Source organism: Toxorhynchites rutilus, chromosome 2 (genome assembly GCF_029784135.1).
Source record: "Toxorhynchites rutilus septentrionalis strain SRP chromosome 2, ASM2978413v1, whole genome shotgun sequence".
NCBI lineage: Eukaryota > Metazoa > Arthropoda > Insecta > Diptera > Culicidae > Toxorhynchites > Toxorhynchites rutilus.
The window spans coordinates 121,873,145-121,889,943 of NC_073745.1; the positions used below are offsets into that span (position 1 = coordinate 121,873,145).

A 16,799-nucleotide genomic window follows, 5' to 3' on the forward strand; every position below is an offset into this window, starting at 1 on the left:
GACTGATACGTTGACTTCTTTTAGCTACCAATATAATGTTACCATCTGTCTTTATTAAGCAGGACGTGTCCTGATTTGGAGATCTTTTTGAGGCTTCCTGATTTACTTTTCGCCATCATGCGTTTATCCTGATTTTCGATAGAAATTCATTTTTGTTGCGGAATCAGAATTATTTCAGTGTATTATGTTTCTGAGTAAAACGTTTTTTTTTTTGAAACTTAAGTTTTGTGAGCATTTAAAAACTAGCAGTTGGATCATCCACAAGATCTTTCAACTATTTTCATTTAGAGATTTTGTTTCACTGGCGGTGATGTTTTTGTTTCTGCTGTTTTTTTATGTTCTCCACAATGTCTGAAAGGAAGAGCATTACGGGCCGGTTTCTGTCGAAGAAGCAGTTGCTGATGATGCGGTATGACGGAAGCGACTCCCTTCAAAATCATTTTTTTGCGATTTGATCGTTTGGTGCGGGAAATGAAAGGGGCAGGTGCTCATATGGAGGAAGAGAACGTTATTTGCCACCTGAGGCCTACCATGCCAACGTCCTACGATGCGGTTACGACAGCCATGAGGCAAGGCGCAAATTGAGACGCATATAGCGCGAGTAACTTGACGCGATATAGCGCCTGTTTTTGTGGCTAATGAAAACAGATAGAACGGCGCAAATTGGCCAAATGACGCGAGATGGTGGAGCGCTCGCGAGACACGACTCGCGCGACGCTGTGGCTGAACCACAGTTTCTCGTGCTGGTCATGCCGGTTGTGGTAGTTGTGTTGGTGAACAATCATATAGCGCCGTGGGTTTGACACTGTATGGCTGTACTGGTCGGGTGATTGTGTTAGTAAATAAATATATCGCGCAACTCTGTGTTAATCAGTCATTGTATGCGCCCTTAGAAAAATCCTCGGTCGAAAACTACTAAATACATTTGGTAATGCAAAATTAGTAGAATGTACAAATGTTTTGTACATATTGTCAACAAACCCGCATCCCTACCAGAGATTAGTATATTTTACTCGACAACATTAGTAAGCTTGGATATTGTCATATCTGAAAATTGGTGAAAAAAGCGCGTATTAACCATTTTCATTGTTCCCATTAGGCAATACGGAGGTATAATAAGGATATAATTCTGATACGTGCATTTTCGGCGAGAAAATGTAGCCGATATTGGGCTTCCGAATCATGGTTCTGCTTGACATATGTGTTTATTAGTACGGTCGAAAATGACTATAGATTGGTAGTATTTACCAAAAAATTCGTTATATTTACTAATTATTTCTCTCAGTGCGAGTGGCATGTTATTTACACCAAACTGCGACGTTACTACTCACAAAGGGAGGGTAGAATCCAAATGGTACCTGGACAGCGGTGCTTCGGAGCACATGTCCAATGACAGATTCCTTTTCGAAAGTCCCCAGAAGATAGATAAACTGGTGGTAATTCAGATCGCCAAAAGCGGGGTCAATCTGTTTGCCAGATACAAGGGTCGCATTGTGATTCATGCGTTGGTCGGTGAGGGAAGAATTCAGATCAACATGGAAGACGTTTTGTTTATACCAGAGTTGTTGCTGAATCAGCTATCGCTCCGGCGGTTGGAAGCGTGACTGTGGAAACGGATAAGGAGATTTCGGCGACCGGTAGACAACCCGGAAGGCTGTATGCGATGGATTTCGAGTGCGAGCGGTGTGATTCTGAAGCGAAGGCGTTGGTAACTGACAAAATAAACCGTGAATCGGAGTTGTGTCATCACAGGTTCGGCCATTTAGGAAACGATAATCTTCTTTAACCCTCCTGTACTTGCGTGCAAAATCATAACACGTATACTCGCGCACGGTGTCACAGACCGAAAATTGAACATTATGTATTTTCAGGCTTTATTGGCATTTATTTGAAGAAGAGGGTATGATTGCATGAAAAAACTCAAAAAAAATGTTTTTTTCATCTTTATTATGTTTTAATAGTCATCTAATTCAGCCTCCTCAAAACAGAGTAATTTTTGATACTCCAAAACAAATAACGAAATTCGAATTTTTCACTGTTATAAAATAAAAGTAAGCAACTGAATATAATTCATGGAAGTATAAAGAGCTAAAAAACAACATAAAAACGTATTAATCGATTGTGGTTTTATTGGAATAAGAATCAGAACAAAGCATAATTGCATGCTCGAAACAAACATATTTTTTACATTTCATGCAGTTGTTGCGTATTTTTCGGGTCTTTTATCAAAGAGAAGAATGTATAACGACCTTCTAGATAATTACCAGATGATATAGGTTCTGGAATATAAAGTTTGCATATTTCTAATATTTTTTGTCTCTGTATTCTTGGTAAACTAAGAATTAATGCCTTTTTTATATGGGACACGAAAAGATGATATAAAAGGATTTCTAGGAACTTCGTTTTCTTTTTCTTGTTTTCTTGTCGATATTATCCATTATAAAAAAAATATACCCGAAACTGTAACTGTAAAAAATTAGCATAAGCCACCGATTAGTTTATAGTTTACTGTTTACAATTATTCCACAAGTGAAATTCTCTCACAAGTGTGTATATATATGACCATTACATATAGCGAATAACTATACGAAAGTCAAACATTCATATTTTGCTTTTGAACGTATGAATCTAATGACGAATAGTTAATATATGGATCCGTTCAATCCAGTTACAAAAGGGACTGAAATCAAATAATAATAGTCCGGTAATGATCATATGCATTATATGCATAATATATTCCACGCCACTAACATTAATTTATACATTTCGTTCAACAATATTCTAGAACATGAAAAAAGGCACTTGTCCAAAAAAAGTTAGTCCTATACTCGCGTCGGTGTGTCAGACCGAAAGTGTTAAAAAAGTGGCACACGTCCCCATTGTACCAAAACATGCGATACGCTAAACGATAACGAACGACAAATAACGAAACTAGAGAGAATCGCAAATTCGTAGTGTTGATATTTTCTAAGAAATGAACGAATTATTGATTTCTCGTTCTGACAGACCAATGCGCGAGTATAGGAGTGTTAAGAATGTCAATAAATACAGCGAAGTTAATAAATCTTAGGCCACTTTCGTTAGTACGCAGATGGGCGCTGAACCTACCAATTTCCGACCTGAACTGCTCCCCTGATTCTACTCCGATTCTGATTCGATCGGATAACAAAAAAAGGGCGATTGTCTTTCCTAAAAGCATAAACCAGATTCTTATTTTGCAGATCTTTTACACGGTTTCTCTTTTTTTTCCAGAATGTATACACTGTGATTCTCGTTTTTCACGGTACGTAGGGTAGATAGGGGCAATATGGTCCCCCTAAGAACGAAACGTCCTAAATCATGTTGGAACATCTATAAATTATGCTACATATTAAAACCTCACGATTTGAAACCTTATTGATCGATGTAGATTGTATGAATACGTTTTACAAAAGATTTATGTGGAAAAATTACACTTTTAAAAAGATGTTCCATTTCCATCGATCGTAAACACTACGGCACTACGGCAAAATGGGCCACCATGCGGGGCAATATAACCATGTTTATTGATTCAATATTTTAAGCATGTTTTCGTAGAGGAATAACGTAACAAGTTCATAAAACGAAACCTTATTCTATTTTGCAACTATTACGTGTATTTCATTGGATTCCATTCAGTTTGCATGTACAAAAAATAACAATGTGATCAAAGTGATTGGACTACAAGTTTACGTTGCTCAAATCAGGAACAGAGAATATCTGAGCATCTATAGCATTGTTTCCGTTTATCGCCACCAGTAGAGGAACTGAATTGTGTCCCACAGTAGTAACATAAGGTGTCCTGTGGAATATTCTATAATGGTTATTCCTTGCTCAGCACCCTGCGCTCATCTGCCTTTTTCTCCGCATTGCTAGGATTTTGGAATTTTCGGTCTGCTCCTGTTGAATAAAGATAATAACTTTTAGTTTACTTGCTGCTCCTATGGAAACAAAGATAGTTACTGGAATCACTGATGTTTTATCGGCGTTGAATTGCCTTTCTGGTGGAGTGTTGTATTTCTGCTGTACGTCCTCCAGTAAAACGTAGAATTTCCCGACTGCAACGCGATTGAATCATTTAATCCTAGCGGCGGATGTTGCTTCTGGTGTCCGATGTGAGATTTGTGGGTGACACTTTCGAAAACCAGCCAGCCAATCTATTCCGGCTAATTGCTTTTGATTATTGAAAGAGTGAGAAATATGGAGCAGCAAAGGGTCTGCACAACGTAGATAACGTTTAAGTGTTTCTCGCGGGACACAATGCACTAAGGGTGGGTTTAGACTAGTGATATATTCATATGAAGAAATATGATGAGCTTTATAGAAATCGCATCAACCGTTTACACTAGCGTGAACTTCTATAATGAATATATTCATATCTTCGGTGAATTTATTCACCTGAAGTAGAACTGCATCCAACTTTAGTGATTTCTCACCAGTGAGAAATTCACAAGTTTCTCGTTTACATATGCTGAATTTATTCAAGTTATATATACCTCGAATAAGTGTATCATATTTATTCTCACCCGTTTACACCTATTTCACGTGAATAAATCCATCTATAGCTATAGATCTCCCTAATGTAAACCCGCCATAAGGATGCTTGCCACACTGTCGTACTTCTCTTCGCTGCATCGGTGGCCGCGTTCAATTCCATTTTTTACAATCAGATGTTCTGATATAATTCCGCACCATGATTCCACATCTAACTATTTCTAACTATGTTTACAATTTTTGACAACTGTTTTTACAGTTTATGTTGAAAAAATACCTGGTCATAATGCCCCAAGCAAGTATGCCCATTCCGCCCCGTACATTTACGCTCAATAAAAATGAAACGTTCTTTTACATGAAACGGCAAAGCAATCAGTGAAAATGTTCAGAAATAATACCAGTACGAATTGATATAAAGAGCAGTCATAAATTTCAGCATGGAGCGTACAGAGCTTATTTTGATGACTGTTTTTTATGTTTTTCGTGATAATCAGTCAGTGTGATATTTCTCTCAATATCTTTATACAACAATTGAATTTGAATACGGTTTTCACGGAGATACTTAATAAGAGTATTTCTAACACAATTGTTGGCAAATAAGTGTTATTGGTTCAATAACAAGCCCAAACGAACGGTGGCCCATTTCGCCCCGCCTGGTCATATTGCCCCTATCTACCCTATTCCCCGTGGAAAGTGTGAACCGAGTATATCACTAAAATATACTTAAATTATCGATATATTGCAAATCAAGGAACACTTCGTCGGACAACTTGGATCATTCGAAAATGTTGATTTATTATTACACAATTAATTGTACGGATTTTTCGCCTACATACATAATTTTTGCACTCAATGTTCTTCAGAATCTTCATCAGCGACTTCCTAGACATTTTTCTGATCAACTGTCGTATCTTCCCACTTGGGGTTCTCGGGGGGATCGTGAAACAGGCGCAAATGCTTCGTCAAATCGCGCTGTCGGGTGAATACGCGCGAACAAAACTCACAATGAAAAATTTCCGATACAGAGGCGGTTGCGTTCGGTCCGTGGTACCGCTCGTGGTGTTTCTGGTAGTCTCTGCGCTCGGAGAATTTTGCACCACAATCAGCGCATGTAAATGGCAGCGAGAGGGTATGCAGACGAAGGTGTTTCTTTAAATTTTTATCCGTAGTGTACGGCTTTTTACATATCGGACATTTTACACCGCCCGACTCCACGATCTTCTGATACTGACTACTTCGTTGTTTGACGGCTCCTCCGCTGCCGTCATTCTGCGCAGGTCGTTTCGAAGAAGTGGCTGGCAGGTCTAGCATGTTGACAAGCTCTTCCGGAAGTCTCTCGACTGGAAGTACGTGTTTGAACTCAGTATCAATATCTATTCTGGACTCTGTTTTAGTCACATTGCTGCTGGAAGGCTGTGCATCATGATTTGTGCGACCTTGTGATCTTGAGTGGTCTGGTGGTACCCTTTCACGTGGATCGTTAGCAAGTCGAAATTCGTATCCTAAGGCAGGCTGCATTAGCGGATACATATAGCCGAAACGTCTGTCGTCCATCTGGTGTGTATTATCCTGCTGTTCAGTTTTCTGTATCAATCGAACAGAATCTGAACGCTTTTGTTTGATAATCCAATCGTTTTTCCTGCAACGATCACAAAAGCGCTGAAATTCCTCCAAGGCTAGTGTACATCTCCAACAGATTGCGCAAGTGAAATCTTCTTGATAGTTAATCTGCACGCCGGTCCATTGATACACCTGATTGATCAACTTTTGATTGTGGTTGCTTCCTAGCGGGAAAATTGGTACTACCTTAGTCTGCGAAAAGCACAACCGGCAGTATGTAGCAGGATTGTTATTAGGTCTAAAATTGCAAAAACAAATAGATAGCACAATTCGTTTGGGATCTTGTGATACTACATTGCGTACAGGTAACTTACACGTCACACACACTGTTATTCATACCGATGGGACTATTGGAACTATACGGTATCGCATAAATATGTTCCTTGGCCAGTTGAAAACTAATAAATTGAAAATTTATATTGATTTATTTTGTTTTCGTTAACACACTCAGATGAAAAATCTTTTGTAAACACTAGCTTGGGTTTCCATCCAGAAGCAGCAACTTCCCAATTTCTCGTGCTGTCATTTTTTGCGATAGGTCTGTTCAATCGGGGGATGAGACACTTGCTAATGATCGACAGCTTCGGTTTATAGAAAACGCAACAATGGCGAACGTTATACTCAAGGCGCCTCTATATATACCAGGTGAAACAATCATATGAAATGCACTTTCAGCTGGAACAGAATAATTTCGAATGCGATAAACTAATTGGCGATCTAACGTAAAACGTAAACGATCGGTGAGACATCTGGATTTTGTTTTTGAACTAAGAAAATGATGCTAATGTAACCTAAAACTCAAAAACAAATCACGTATATTTTACTTCAGGGCTTTCCAAGGTAGTTCTCACTTGCACGAATCGTGCATTTTTCTACTTGTGTTTGTTTGTGCTCTCGAATTTCCTTCTTTAATTCAACCATTGTCAACATTTTTATAGTTTTCACTGCTGAAAGAGGTAAATAAATAACATGTTATATATAAAATTGCACAGAATTAAATTTCTTCCAAACTCATCGCAATCAAATAATCTATTATGATTATAACATTGTAATTTATGGAAAGAATTACAAACCTTCCATAAGCTCACATGGCAAAATTTAAAACCATCATCACTTTCACCGCAGCGCCGCCTAGGTGTAGATTTGTACGTTAGATCGCCAATCGGAATTGCTTTCAGCTATCCCATGCATTCGCTCCTTGGATCGAGAACAGGAACGACACTGCTTCGATATAACCTTTCCACACATTTGTTTATCGGTCGTGCATTATTTTTATAGTACAGGTAATTTTACTATTTGAAATTTTAAAATAATTAAGTAAACTACTATTTCATCATTTCGAAACATATTTTGAAACAGTTCTTGGACTATAATTTAAAAAATTTAAAAAAAAATTAATTTATATGGATTCGAACGAAGGTTTATTACTATTTCTTTCTTTTTTTCTTTGTCTACCACTTCTTGAACAAAGCAGAGAGTAGACTACCTTCTTATTCTACGTACTTTGGTTTCTTGTACCGTCGAACCATCCAGTGTTGGCAAATGTACAGATTTATCCGTAAAAGTTTTTTTTCGGTTTTTCCGTGGCAGATTCTGTACGGTAAGAATACAGGTTTTTCTCATAAGGCACCGATAGGAACTGTTTTTAAACGGTTTTATTTAGCTTGCCCTGTAATTTGTATGTTTGTATGTTTGTAGGTTTGTATGTTCGTAACATGTTTGTCTGTAGCGCTTTACCACATCGATAGAAATTTGAACCCCTTCCTGTTGACCGATTGATCTGAAATTTGGAACACACCTTTATCTCTGCAGTCATTATAAAACTGCGTATTCCATGATTTTAAAACTCCAAGATGGCGGCCGCTACAAAATGGCGGATTACGTATTTTCCCAAACTCCTTCAATGTGGGTATCAAATGGAAGAGCTTGACTAGTAGAACACAGTTATTCATGATCCACCACAAAATGGCGGATTTCACATTTTCTCAAAACCCCATCAATATGGGTTTTTCCCAAACTCCATCAATATGGGTATCAAATGAAAGGGATTGACTAGTAGAACACAGTTTTTTATGAAAAATATAAATCCAAGATGGCCACCAACACAAAATGGTGGATTACATATTTTCTCAAAACACCATCAATATGGGTATCAAATGAAAGGGATTGACTAGTAGAACAGTTATTTATGAACAATGTAAATCCAAGATGGCCGCCAACACAAAATGGCGGATTACATATTTTCTTTAAACCCCGTCAATATGGGTATCGAATAAATAAACTTAACTAGTAGAATATGTGCTCCCGTGGCCGAGTGGTTAGCATCCCACACTATCATGCCGGGGGTTCGGATTCGACTCCCGTTCTGGTCGGGGGAATTTTTCGTCAAAGAAATTTGCTCCGACTTGCACTGTGGTCACGCGTATTCTAGAGCTTGCCACTCAGATGCATTCAAGGCGTGTTATTTGGCATAGAAATCTCAACTGAGTACTAGTAAAAATGACGCAAGTAATACTACGTTGAGAAGCCGTTCATCTTGTTCATCTAGGAACGTTAGTGCCATTGAAGAAGAAAAACTAGTAGAATACAGTTATACATGAGGAATGCAAATCCAAAATGGCCGCCACCACAAAATGGAGGATTACATATTTTCTCAAAACCCCATCAATATGGGTATCAAATGAAAGGGCTTACCTAGTAGACAAAGTTATTTATGAAAATACAAATCCAAAATGGTGGATTACATATTTACTCGAAACAAACCCCATCAAAATGAGTATCAAATGAGGGTACTTGACCAGTAGATCACAGCTATTTATGGAAAATTCAAATCCAAGATGGGCGCTGCAACAAAATAGTCAATAACTTTTCAAACCGATTCATTCAACTTGAACTGTTTATATGTCTGTAGGGTTGTCCCACATTAATAAAAATTTGACCCCGTTCCTTTTCACTAATTGAATTGAAATTTGGAACACACTTTCATCTCTGCTATCATTATAATACTACGTATTCCATTAACTTGAGAAATGCATCTTGGCCGCCGCTAGAAAATGCTTAATTTCACATTAGATAAAAATGATAATTGGGATATATGTATCAAATGAATGGACTTGACTTGTAGAACAAACTACATTATGAACAACATAAATTCAGAAAGGTTGATACCCATCTTGATAGGGTTTTGGAAAAACCCATATTGATGGGGTTTTGGAAAAAATATGTACACCCTCATTCCGGTTCACGATCGGCGATTGGATTGATTGGATTTCACAATCCGATCGAGTTTGAATATTTTGCATTCAACCCGTTCGTCTCAAATCCTAAAGGGCGGTGAATATCGAATATCGAACTTTCATCGCAGCAGTCAGACAACTGTGAAACCAAAACAAAAACAAAAACGGCAAATGGTTATGGAAGTTATAGTTTCTGCAGAAAATAATTGTTTGCGCATTGGAATATGTTGGAATAAAAGGTAAACCAAGTTAAAATAATATAGATTTCGATTTCAAATTTAGAATTTTTGCCCAGATTATGTACCAATCGACCGAATATAACATCCGATGGGACGCCTTGTGATAACAACTCGTATAGCTGTTCTCTCACAGCTTCCAGCTTCTATGGACTTTGCTCGAGGTCAATCTGATTGGCGGTTTCTCTGAGGAATAGTTGCCAATCGATTTCCGGCACCTGTTGGTTCACCGTGAACGGATGCTGTTGTACCTTGCAAGCTTCCAGCATGAGGATAGTGCGTCGCGAATCGCTCTCGGACATGGCGGTACTTATTTTCGCTAGCTCCGAAGAAATGTGTAAACTTTCTTTTTTCCCGATTAGTTGAAATGAAAATAGTCAGACAACTGTGAAACCAAAACAAAAAAGAACGGCAAATGGTTATTGAAGTTATAGTTTCTGCAGAAAATTGCCATGTAAAATGATATATATTCTGATTAATAATTTTTCTCATCGAATTTTAGTGCTGTAAGCGGTCGCAGGAGGTTAGTCATCAGATTCTAAACACCACACAGCAACGACGCGGATGTGATGGTTTACCATTTGGAGAAACGTCGTTTTGTAAACGTATTTACCGATGAAGGTTTCGTTAATGGATCATTTTTTTGTTGAATGTCCGAATAATCGCTTCCTGACTACAAAAAACCGACAGGGTGTGGTTCACATCCACAGGGTGTACAAGGTTTTGAAGGAAAAATATTCCTTATTCGAGGAAACCATTTAGAATCTCATGACATTAAGCGAATGAATTGCCTACATACGAGTTGTTGGCCACAGCATCTCAGACGTGCCAAATGCGGTCAGGTTGACAAGCCTGAAGAGTGGCAATTTACCGGAATTTCCCGATGATGAAGACAAATCTTGAAAACATTACGCTGCCAGCGATTCTTTAATGGTTCGAAATCAAAATGACGAGGTTCCTTTATTTAAAGTTAAATATTACCAGAACGTGTAGCTGTTAACGTGTAGCGTAGTGAATAAACATGAGATGAACACAAAATATATGATTTTTTCATAAAACGAAAGAAAATTGCTGAAAAATCATCCATTTATATTGAGGAGGCTTGGTTGAGAAACTACTTATAAAGTGCCATAAACTGCACCACGAAAGCTTCCAAATGGAATATATGTTTGCATCAGGTGTCCATCCTGCCAAGCAAAGTTCAACGTTTGCGCCTTCAGACTCATCGCAATTTTCAACCAGATTCTGTACTAATTAACGGAATATAACATTCGATGGGATGCCTTGGGTTAGCAGCTCGTATAGCCGTTCCCTCGCCGCTTCCAGTTTCTGTGGACTTTGAGGACAATCTGATTGCTGGTTTCTCGGAGGAATACATGGTTTTCGACATCTCTTCGTTCACCTTGAACGGATATTGTTGTACCTTGCAAGCTATAGGCATGAGGGAAGCACGTTGCAAATTGCGCTCGGACTTGGTGGTAATTATTTTCGCTAGCTCCGAATGAATTTGTAAACTTTCTTTCTTCCCGATGTGCTGAAATTCATATATACTGTTACACTCAAGAAACAAACAAATGACAATCTTACATTTAAAATTTTAAGAATTTCCTCCTCAGATGGTACCGGCACTCTGATTCCCAAGCAGCGACTTTTAACCGCGGTTATTACCCACGAAGAAGAATTTACGCACAGAATCAATATGCACATAGACACATACTTTCCCATGGTTCTTCTCAGCGCATGCTGGGCATCTTTGTCAGCTCTTTCACCTCGGACAAGACGATCGTCTTAAATTCCCTCTGTCCGCTGGGATCAATCTGCTGTACCTGAGCAATTTATTTGATCAAATCCGTCACAACCGTCATAGATCCCGGCATCTGATGGATTCACCTCGATGTGGTATTTACTGCTGACGGTCATGATTTCTATCTTCTGGTTCGAGGCTGTTGTGGAATTCACTATTTCAATGCGTTGCCGTTCCACGCCAGGTCGATAAAGTTCCCACAGCAGACAAATGATGCGGGTTTTCTTACCGGCACCGGAAAGATCGCAAAACAGGAGATGCGGGAAGTAACCCTGGGAGCAGAGATTAATTAGATGCGTAGCTTGCGTATTGTGATAGTTCAGTTTGGACAGCTCACGCGGTCGGTAGCAGTTTACCCTGAGAGTCATTGTACTGTATAAAGTACACAAAAATATTCCTGTTCACGAGTATGGTTTTCAAATTGATCTTTTTATACACAGATGAAACATAGCGCCCAAAATATAAACAATGCTCTAAAACCTCACAAGAGTAAATGTCATCACCTCCAGAGATGCCAGATGAGTTTTCGACGAAAATTTGAAATGTTGATGTGCATAAATATCTGCCAGCTACCCACATTCAGTTTTGCCTGCCAAGATCGGGTCGATGAAATGTCAACAATCGACCTCAAATGCTGCCACCTTGCAATCGAGTTATCGACCTTTCATATGCATTCATCGAACAACTTGACGCCACTTTTTCGCCAACATGTGCAAGGCGTCGACATGCTTGCAGCGCTGCTTCCAGCACTGCTTGCTGCTTGTTTGTATTGGTTTGTTATTGAAAATGAAAAGGAAATACATTGATCGATTTTAATCATTTTATTAAAAAAAATAATAAAAAACCATGTATAATAAAAATAAGGTATATAATGGAATCGGTGCATCCGGGTTGTCTGGATTGACGATTCAAATCCGACTGAGTACATTGATGAATACCTCCTTGCCCTTGATGACACAGATATGTGGCTGAGGAGGATTCTTCAATGTGCGTGAAGCACGGGATCTCCGATGGGGAAAATTGCTCGAAATACTATCGATGGCCAGGTCCTGCTGCTGTTGCTGTTGATGCTGTTCCCCGGAATAGCACCCTGGACTTAAAGGATACTGCTGCGGGAAAGCTGATGCTGTTGGCTGGTGTGACAGAAGAGGAAATAAGCAATGTGGTGATGAGGGAAATCATCTTTCTCACTCGCCGATTGATTGAGTCGGATGTATTCATAGCTGAAACAGAATAAAATGATTAGTAAGTGAAAAGCAGAAATGAATTCCCTACTCACCAGTTGTATGATCCGGATAAAAATGCGAACATTAAAATTTCATGCGATTACGTTCGCTTACCTCGCCTATTTTCATTCTACTATACTACGGAATCAGTGCATTCGGGTTCCTCCGGGGTGGTAATTCAACTGAGCAAGTTGAAAAATACCTCCTTGTCGTTGAGTTTTCGTGTCTGAAGAGGATTTTTGAATGTGCGCGAAGCACGGAATGGGGAAATGGGGAAAGTTCTTCGCAATACCATACCATGGTCAAATTCTGCTGCTGCTGCTGTTGATGCTGTCCCCCGGCATTGCCAACAGGGGTTGGAGGTTACTGCTGCAGGAAAACGGATGTTGTTGGCTGCTGTGATAGAAGTGGAAATCCGCACTGTGGTGATGGGAGAAATCATCTTTCTCACTTACCGATTGATGGAAGCAAACGAGTCGAATGTATTCATAGCTGATAAGACAAGATAAAATATTTAATAATTAAAAAGCCGAAATATATTTCATACTCACCAGTTGTATGATCCATTTGTTTTTGTTTGAGATGACAGTTTAGCGGAGTGGAAAAAAGAACCACCAGTGATGCCATTTGGTTTGTTTAATTATTCAGTATTTTCGTCTAACGAACTATCCGCGTTGACGATATTGGGGAATAGGCATGACAGTATGGATTTGCAGAAGGAATGAATACACTTTTGAAATGAAAATTATGAATGAACATGATTTTTCATTAATCAAATTAGTACTCTATGTAAGTGAAAATCATCATTGCCTGCAAGTGGTGAAAAAACGTCATAAAAAAATATGTTTTGAGATAATTTTATATTATAATGACAAGTTTTTTTGAGAATATCTGAACGTCTATAGAAAATAATTCAAATTAGGGTCATGACAACGTACTTTAAGTAGAAAAAATTATGCCAAGAAAAAAATTTCATACAAATTTTAGCAAATATAAACTGATTTGGGCCGACTAATATGATAGAGAATAGTTTGCCTCATACAAACTAATGCCGTATCTAGATGTCGATACCTAATCGTCGTCATCGTGAATAGGTAACAGCGTTACGGTCGTTGTTAGGTCGATGTTTTTTTCGTCGATTGGATTGTGAGTACCCTTGTATCCGCGAGAATCGCAAAAAAGTGTCTGAAAAAAGAGGTTGTTAGCGGAGGAAGCTGAACCAAGCCATAAAGAAGAGTAATATCACATCCCTGCAGTCTGCAACTGAAATAAAAGGGTGCAACAGGATAGAGTTTGCCAAAAAATATAAATATCAGTGAAATTGTTAAAATGTCTGAAAATTTGGCATCCTTATACTTATGACAGACATACAGCTGTACTTGCGTTGTACTTCGAAAATTGTATGTCTGTCACCATGTACAGCGCTAGAACCATGCAAGCAACTCGGTACAATCGCTGTACCTGTACCGACCTATTTTACCGCTATACATGGCTACAGTTGTACTGTGCGCAGCGCCATAGACGATTAGTGGTGGGTAGCATGAACAAAACGAATCAAAACATTTGGTATACATTCTTTTCATTGACTTTCTCTTGAGTTAATAACTCAGATTGGAAACATATTTGTTGTGTTCGATAGTTTAGACGCTAAATAAAAACCCACAATCCAATCGACGAAAAAAACATCGACCTAACAACGACCGTAACGCTGTTACCTATATAACTAAATGGCATCACTGGTGGTTCTTTTTTCCTCTCCGCTAAACTGTCATCTCAAACAAAAACAAATGGATCATACAACTGGTGAGTATGAAATATATTTCGGATTTTCAATTATTAATTATTTTATCTTGTCTTATCAGCTATGAATACATTCGACTCGTTTGCTTCCATCAATCGGTAAGTGAGAAAGATGATTTCTCCCATCACCACAGTGCGGATTTCCACTTCTATCACAGCAGCCAACAACATCCGTTTTCCTGCAGCAGTAACCTCCAACCCCTGTTGGCAATGCCGGGGGACAGCATTAACAGCAGCAGCAGCAGAATTTGACCATGGTATGGTATTGCGAAGAACTTTCCCCATTAGAGGTTCCGTGCTTCGCGCACATTCAAAAATCCTCTTCAGACACGAAAACTCAACGACGAGGAGGTATTTATCAACTTGCTCAGCTGAATTACCACCCGGAGGAACCCGAATGCACTGATTCCGTTGTATAGTAGAATGAAAATAGGCGAGGTAAGCGAACGTAATCGCATGATATTTTAATGTTCGCATTTTTATCCGGATCATACAACTGGTGAGTAGGGAATTCATTTCTGCTTTTCACTTACTAATCATTTTATTTTGTTTCAGCTATGAATACATCCGACTCAATCAATCGGCGAGTGAGAAAGATGATTTCCCTCATCACCACATTGCTTATTTCCACTTCTGTCACGCCAGCCAACAGCATCAGCTTTCCCGCAGCAGTATCCTTTAAGTCCAGGGTGCTATTCCGGGGAACAGCATCAACAGTAACAGCAGCAGGACCTGGCCATCGATAGTATTCCGAGCAATTTTCCCCATCGGAGATCCCGTGCTTCACGCACATTGAAGAATCCTCCTCAGCCACATATCTGTGTCATCAAGGGCAAGGAGGTATTCATCAATGTACTCAGTCGGATTTGAATCGTCAATCCAGACAACCCGGATGCACTGATTCCATTATATACCTTATTTTTATTATACATGGATTTTTATTATTTTTTTTCAATAAAATAATTAAAATCGATCAATGTATTTCCTTTTCATTTTCAATAACAAACCAATACAAACAAGCAGCAAGCAGTGCTGAAAGCAGCGCTGTAAGCAGGTCGACGCCTTGCACATGTTGGCGAAAAAGTGGTGTCAAGTTGTTCGATGAATGCATGTGAAAGGTCGATAACTCGATTGCAAGGTGGCAGCATTTGAGGTCGATTGTTGACATTTCATCGACCCGATCTTGGCAGGCAAAACGGAATGTGGGAACCTTTTTCATTGAAATATTGGTGAAAATACAATGCAATAAATTCAAACTTCTGATTGTCAGTCTGACATGCGGTACAATGTACAACCCAAGGCGCGTAGAAGTATATCCTAAGGTGGGCCAACTTGCTAAAACCACTCTTCAGCCATCTTGGAAGTCTACTGTGTTTTGTTTGTAAACAAAACACAATACGCTTGTGTCCAAGCTCGCTCGTGATCAGTCTGTCTCTTTCACGCTTCAAGGAAATAATTCCCCTTCTGCTTTCTTCCGTACTGTTTTCATATACCGCTCCCCTAACCCACTTAGTGACGAAACGGCCTCACCTAGTACCATAGACCCGTCTTGGTACAACCAAAGTATGTGTGTCATGCTATCGTGGTACCTGTACAACGCTGTACACGTACAGCGCTAGTACAGTTGTATGTCTGTCCATGGTATTACGCTGCTGTTTGTTCCACAATTTCGAAATAATTCGATGTCGAACGGATTGATAAATGTGCTTATGCTAATTTCAAACCAGATCGTGAACCGAAATAGAGGTGAATAATTGACCTTCAGGCAGAATGAATACGTTTTCAAACTTGAAATTATGATTGAAAATTCTTGAAAAAACTTCTGTGTATCAAATTAGTATTCTATTTAAATGAAAAACACTTTGTTTGTAAGCGGTGAAAAAATCTTATAAGAAAATTGTTTTTGAAAACAACTTCAGACAGAATGTCGGAAATGTATAGACAAATGGTTAAATAAGATACGTGTTTCAAGTAATTTAATCACCTCTATTCCGGTTCACGATCGGGTTTGAAATTGGCAAAATGATGCATTTTGTTACCCGTTCGACTTTGATTAAGCACATTCATCAATCCGTTCGACTTCGAATTATTTCGAAATTTGTTTTCCAGCAGCGCAAGGATGCCAAATTTCCCGACATGTTCGCAAGTTTACTGATATTTAATTTTTTTTTTCGCAAACTCTATTGGCGATCTAACGCAAAACGTAAACGATCGGTGAGACATCTGGATTTTGTTTTTGAACTAAGAAAATGATGCTAATGTAACCTAAAACTCAAAAAACAAATTACGTATATTTTACTTCCGGACATTCCAAGGTAGTTCTCACATGCAGAAATCGTGCATTTTTCTACTTGTGTTTGATTGT

General features: G+C 38.8%; 1 protein-coding gene, 4 long non-coding RNA genes and 1 pseudogene across 6 annotated transcripts; 2 read left to right on the plus strand and 4 right to left on the minus strand.

Moving 5' to 3' along the window:
* Window positions 1–3,618: 3,618 nt before the first annotated feature.
* Window positions 3,619–4,934, minus strand: LOC129769199 (uncharacterized). Its single transcript, XR_008741835.1, has 3 exons — window positions 4,545–4,934; window positions 3,982–4,489; window positions 3,619–3,918 (listed from the first exon to the last, which is right to left on the minus strand). It is a non-coding gene; the product is annotated as an uncharacterized LOC129769199 (long non-coding RNA).
* Window positions 4,935–5,278: 344 nt separating this feature from the next.
* Window positions 5,279–6,704, minus strand: LOC129768787 (zinc finger protein SNAI2-like). 2 transcript variants are annotated; one of them, XM_055770662.1, is made up of 2 exons: window positions 6,447–6,671; window positions 5,279–6,370 (listed from the first exon to the last, which is right to left on the minus strand). In XM_055770662.1, the coding sequence occupies exons 1-2, from the start codon at window positions 6,467–6,469 to the stop codon at window positions 5,395–5,397; spliced, it is 999 nt and encodes a 332-aa protein (XP_055626637.1). In that variant the 5' UTR covers window positions 6,470–6,671; the 3' UTR covers window positions 5,279–5,394. The 2 variants fall into 2 exon arrangements, 1 of the variants encoding a protein (XP_055626637.1); XR_008741739.1 differs by having other exon boundaries at window positions 6,229–6,370; window positions 6,436–6,704.
* A 2,749-nt stretch (window positions 6,705–9,453) lies between these two features.
* LOC129767980 (uncharacterized) lies at window positions 9,454–10,642 on the plus strand. Its single transcript, XR_008741609.1, has 2 exons — window positions 9,454–9,607; window positions 9,664–10,642. It is a non-coding gene; the product is annotated as an uncharacterized LOC129767980 (long non-coding RNA).
* LOC129767979 (replication factor C subunit 3-like) lies at window positions 10,424–12,006 on the minus strand (annotated as a pseudogene).
* A 208-nt stretch (window positions 12,007–12,214) lies between these two features.
* Window positions 12,215–13,301, minus strand: LOC129765050 (uncharacterized). The gene is made up of 3 exons (XR_008741339.1): window positions 13,186–13,301; window positions 12,688–13,126; window positions 12,215–12,631 (listed from the first exon to the last, which is right to left on the minus strand). It is a non-coding gene; the product is annotated as an uncharacterized LOC129765050 (long non-coding RNA).
* A 1,012-nt stretch (window positions 13,302–14,313) lies between these two features.
* Window positions 14,314–15,374, plus strand: LOC129765051 (uncharacterized). Its single transcript, XR_008741340.1, has 3 exons — window positions 14,314–14,437; window positions 14,497–14,933; window positions 14,990–15,374. It is a non-coding gene; the product is annotated as an uncharacterized LOC129765051 (long non-coding RNA).
* Window positions 15,375–16,799: the final 1,425 nt, after the last annotated feature.

What these genes read in the sequence shown, in the direction of transcription:
- LOC129768787 (XM_055770662.1), bottom strand. Translation starts at nt 6,469, where the DNA reads ATGAATAACAGTGTGTGTGACGT. An exon ending in AATAACAGTGTGTGTGACGT is followed by an intron (nt 6,371 to 6,446) that starts GTAAGTTACCTG and finishes TTGCAATTTTAG; the next exon opens with ACCTAATAACAATCCTGCTA.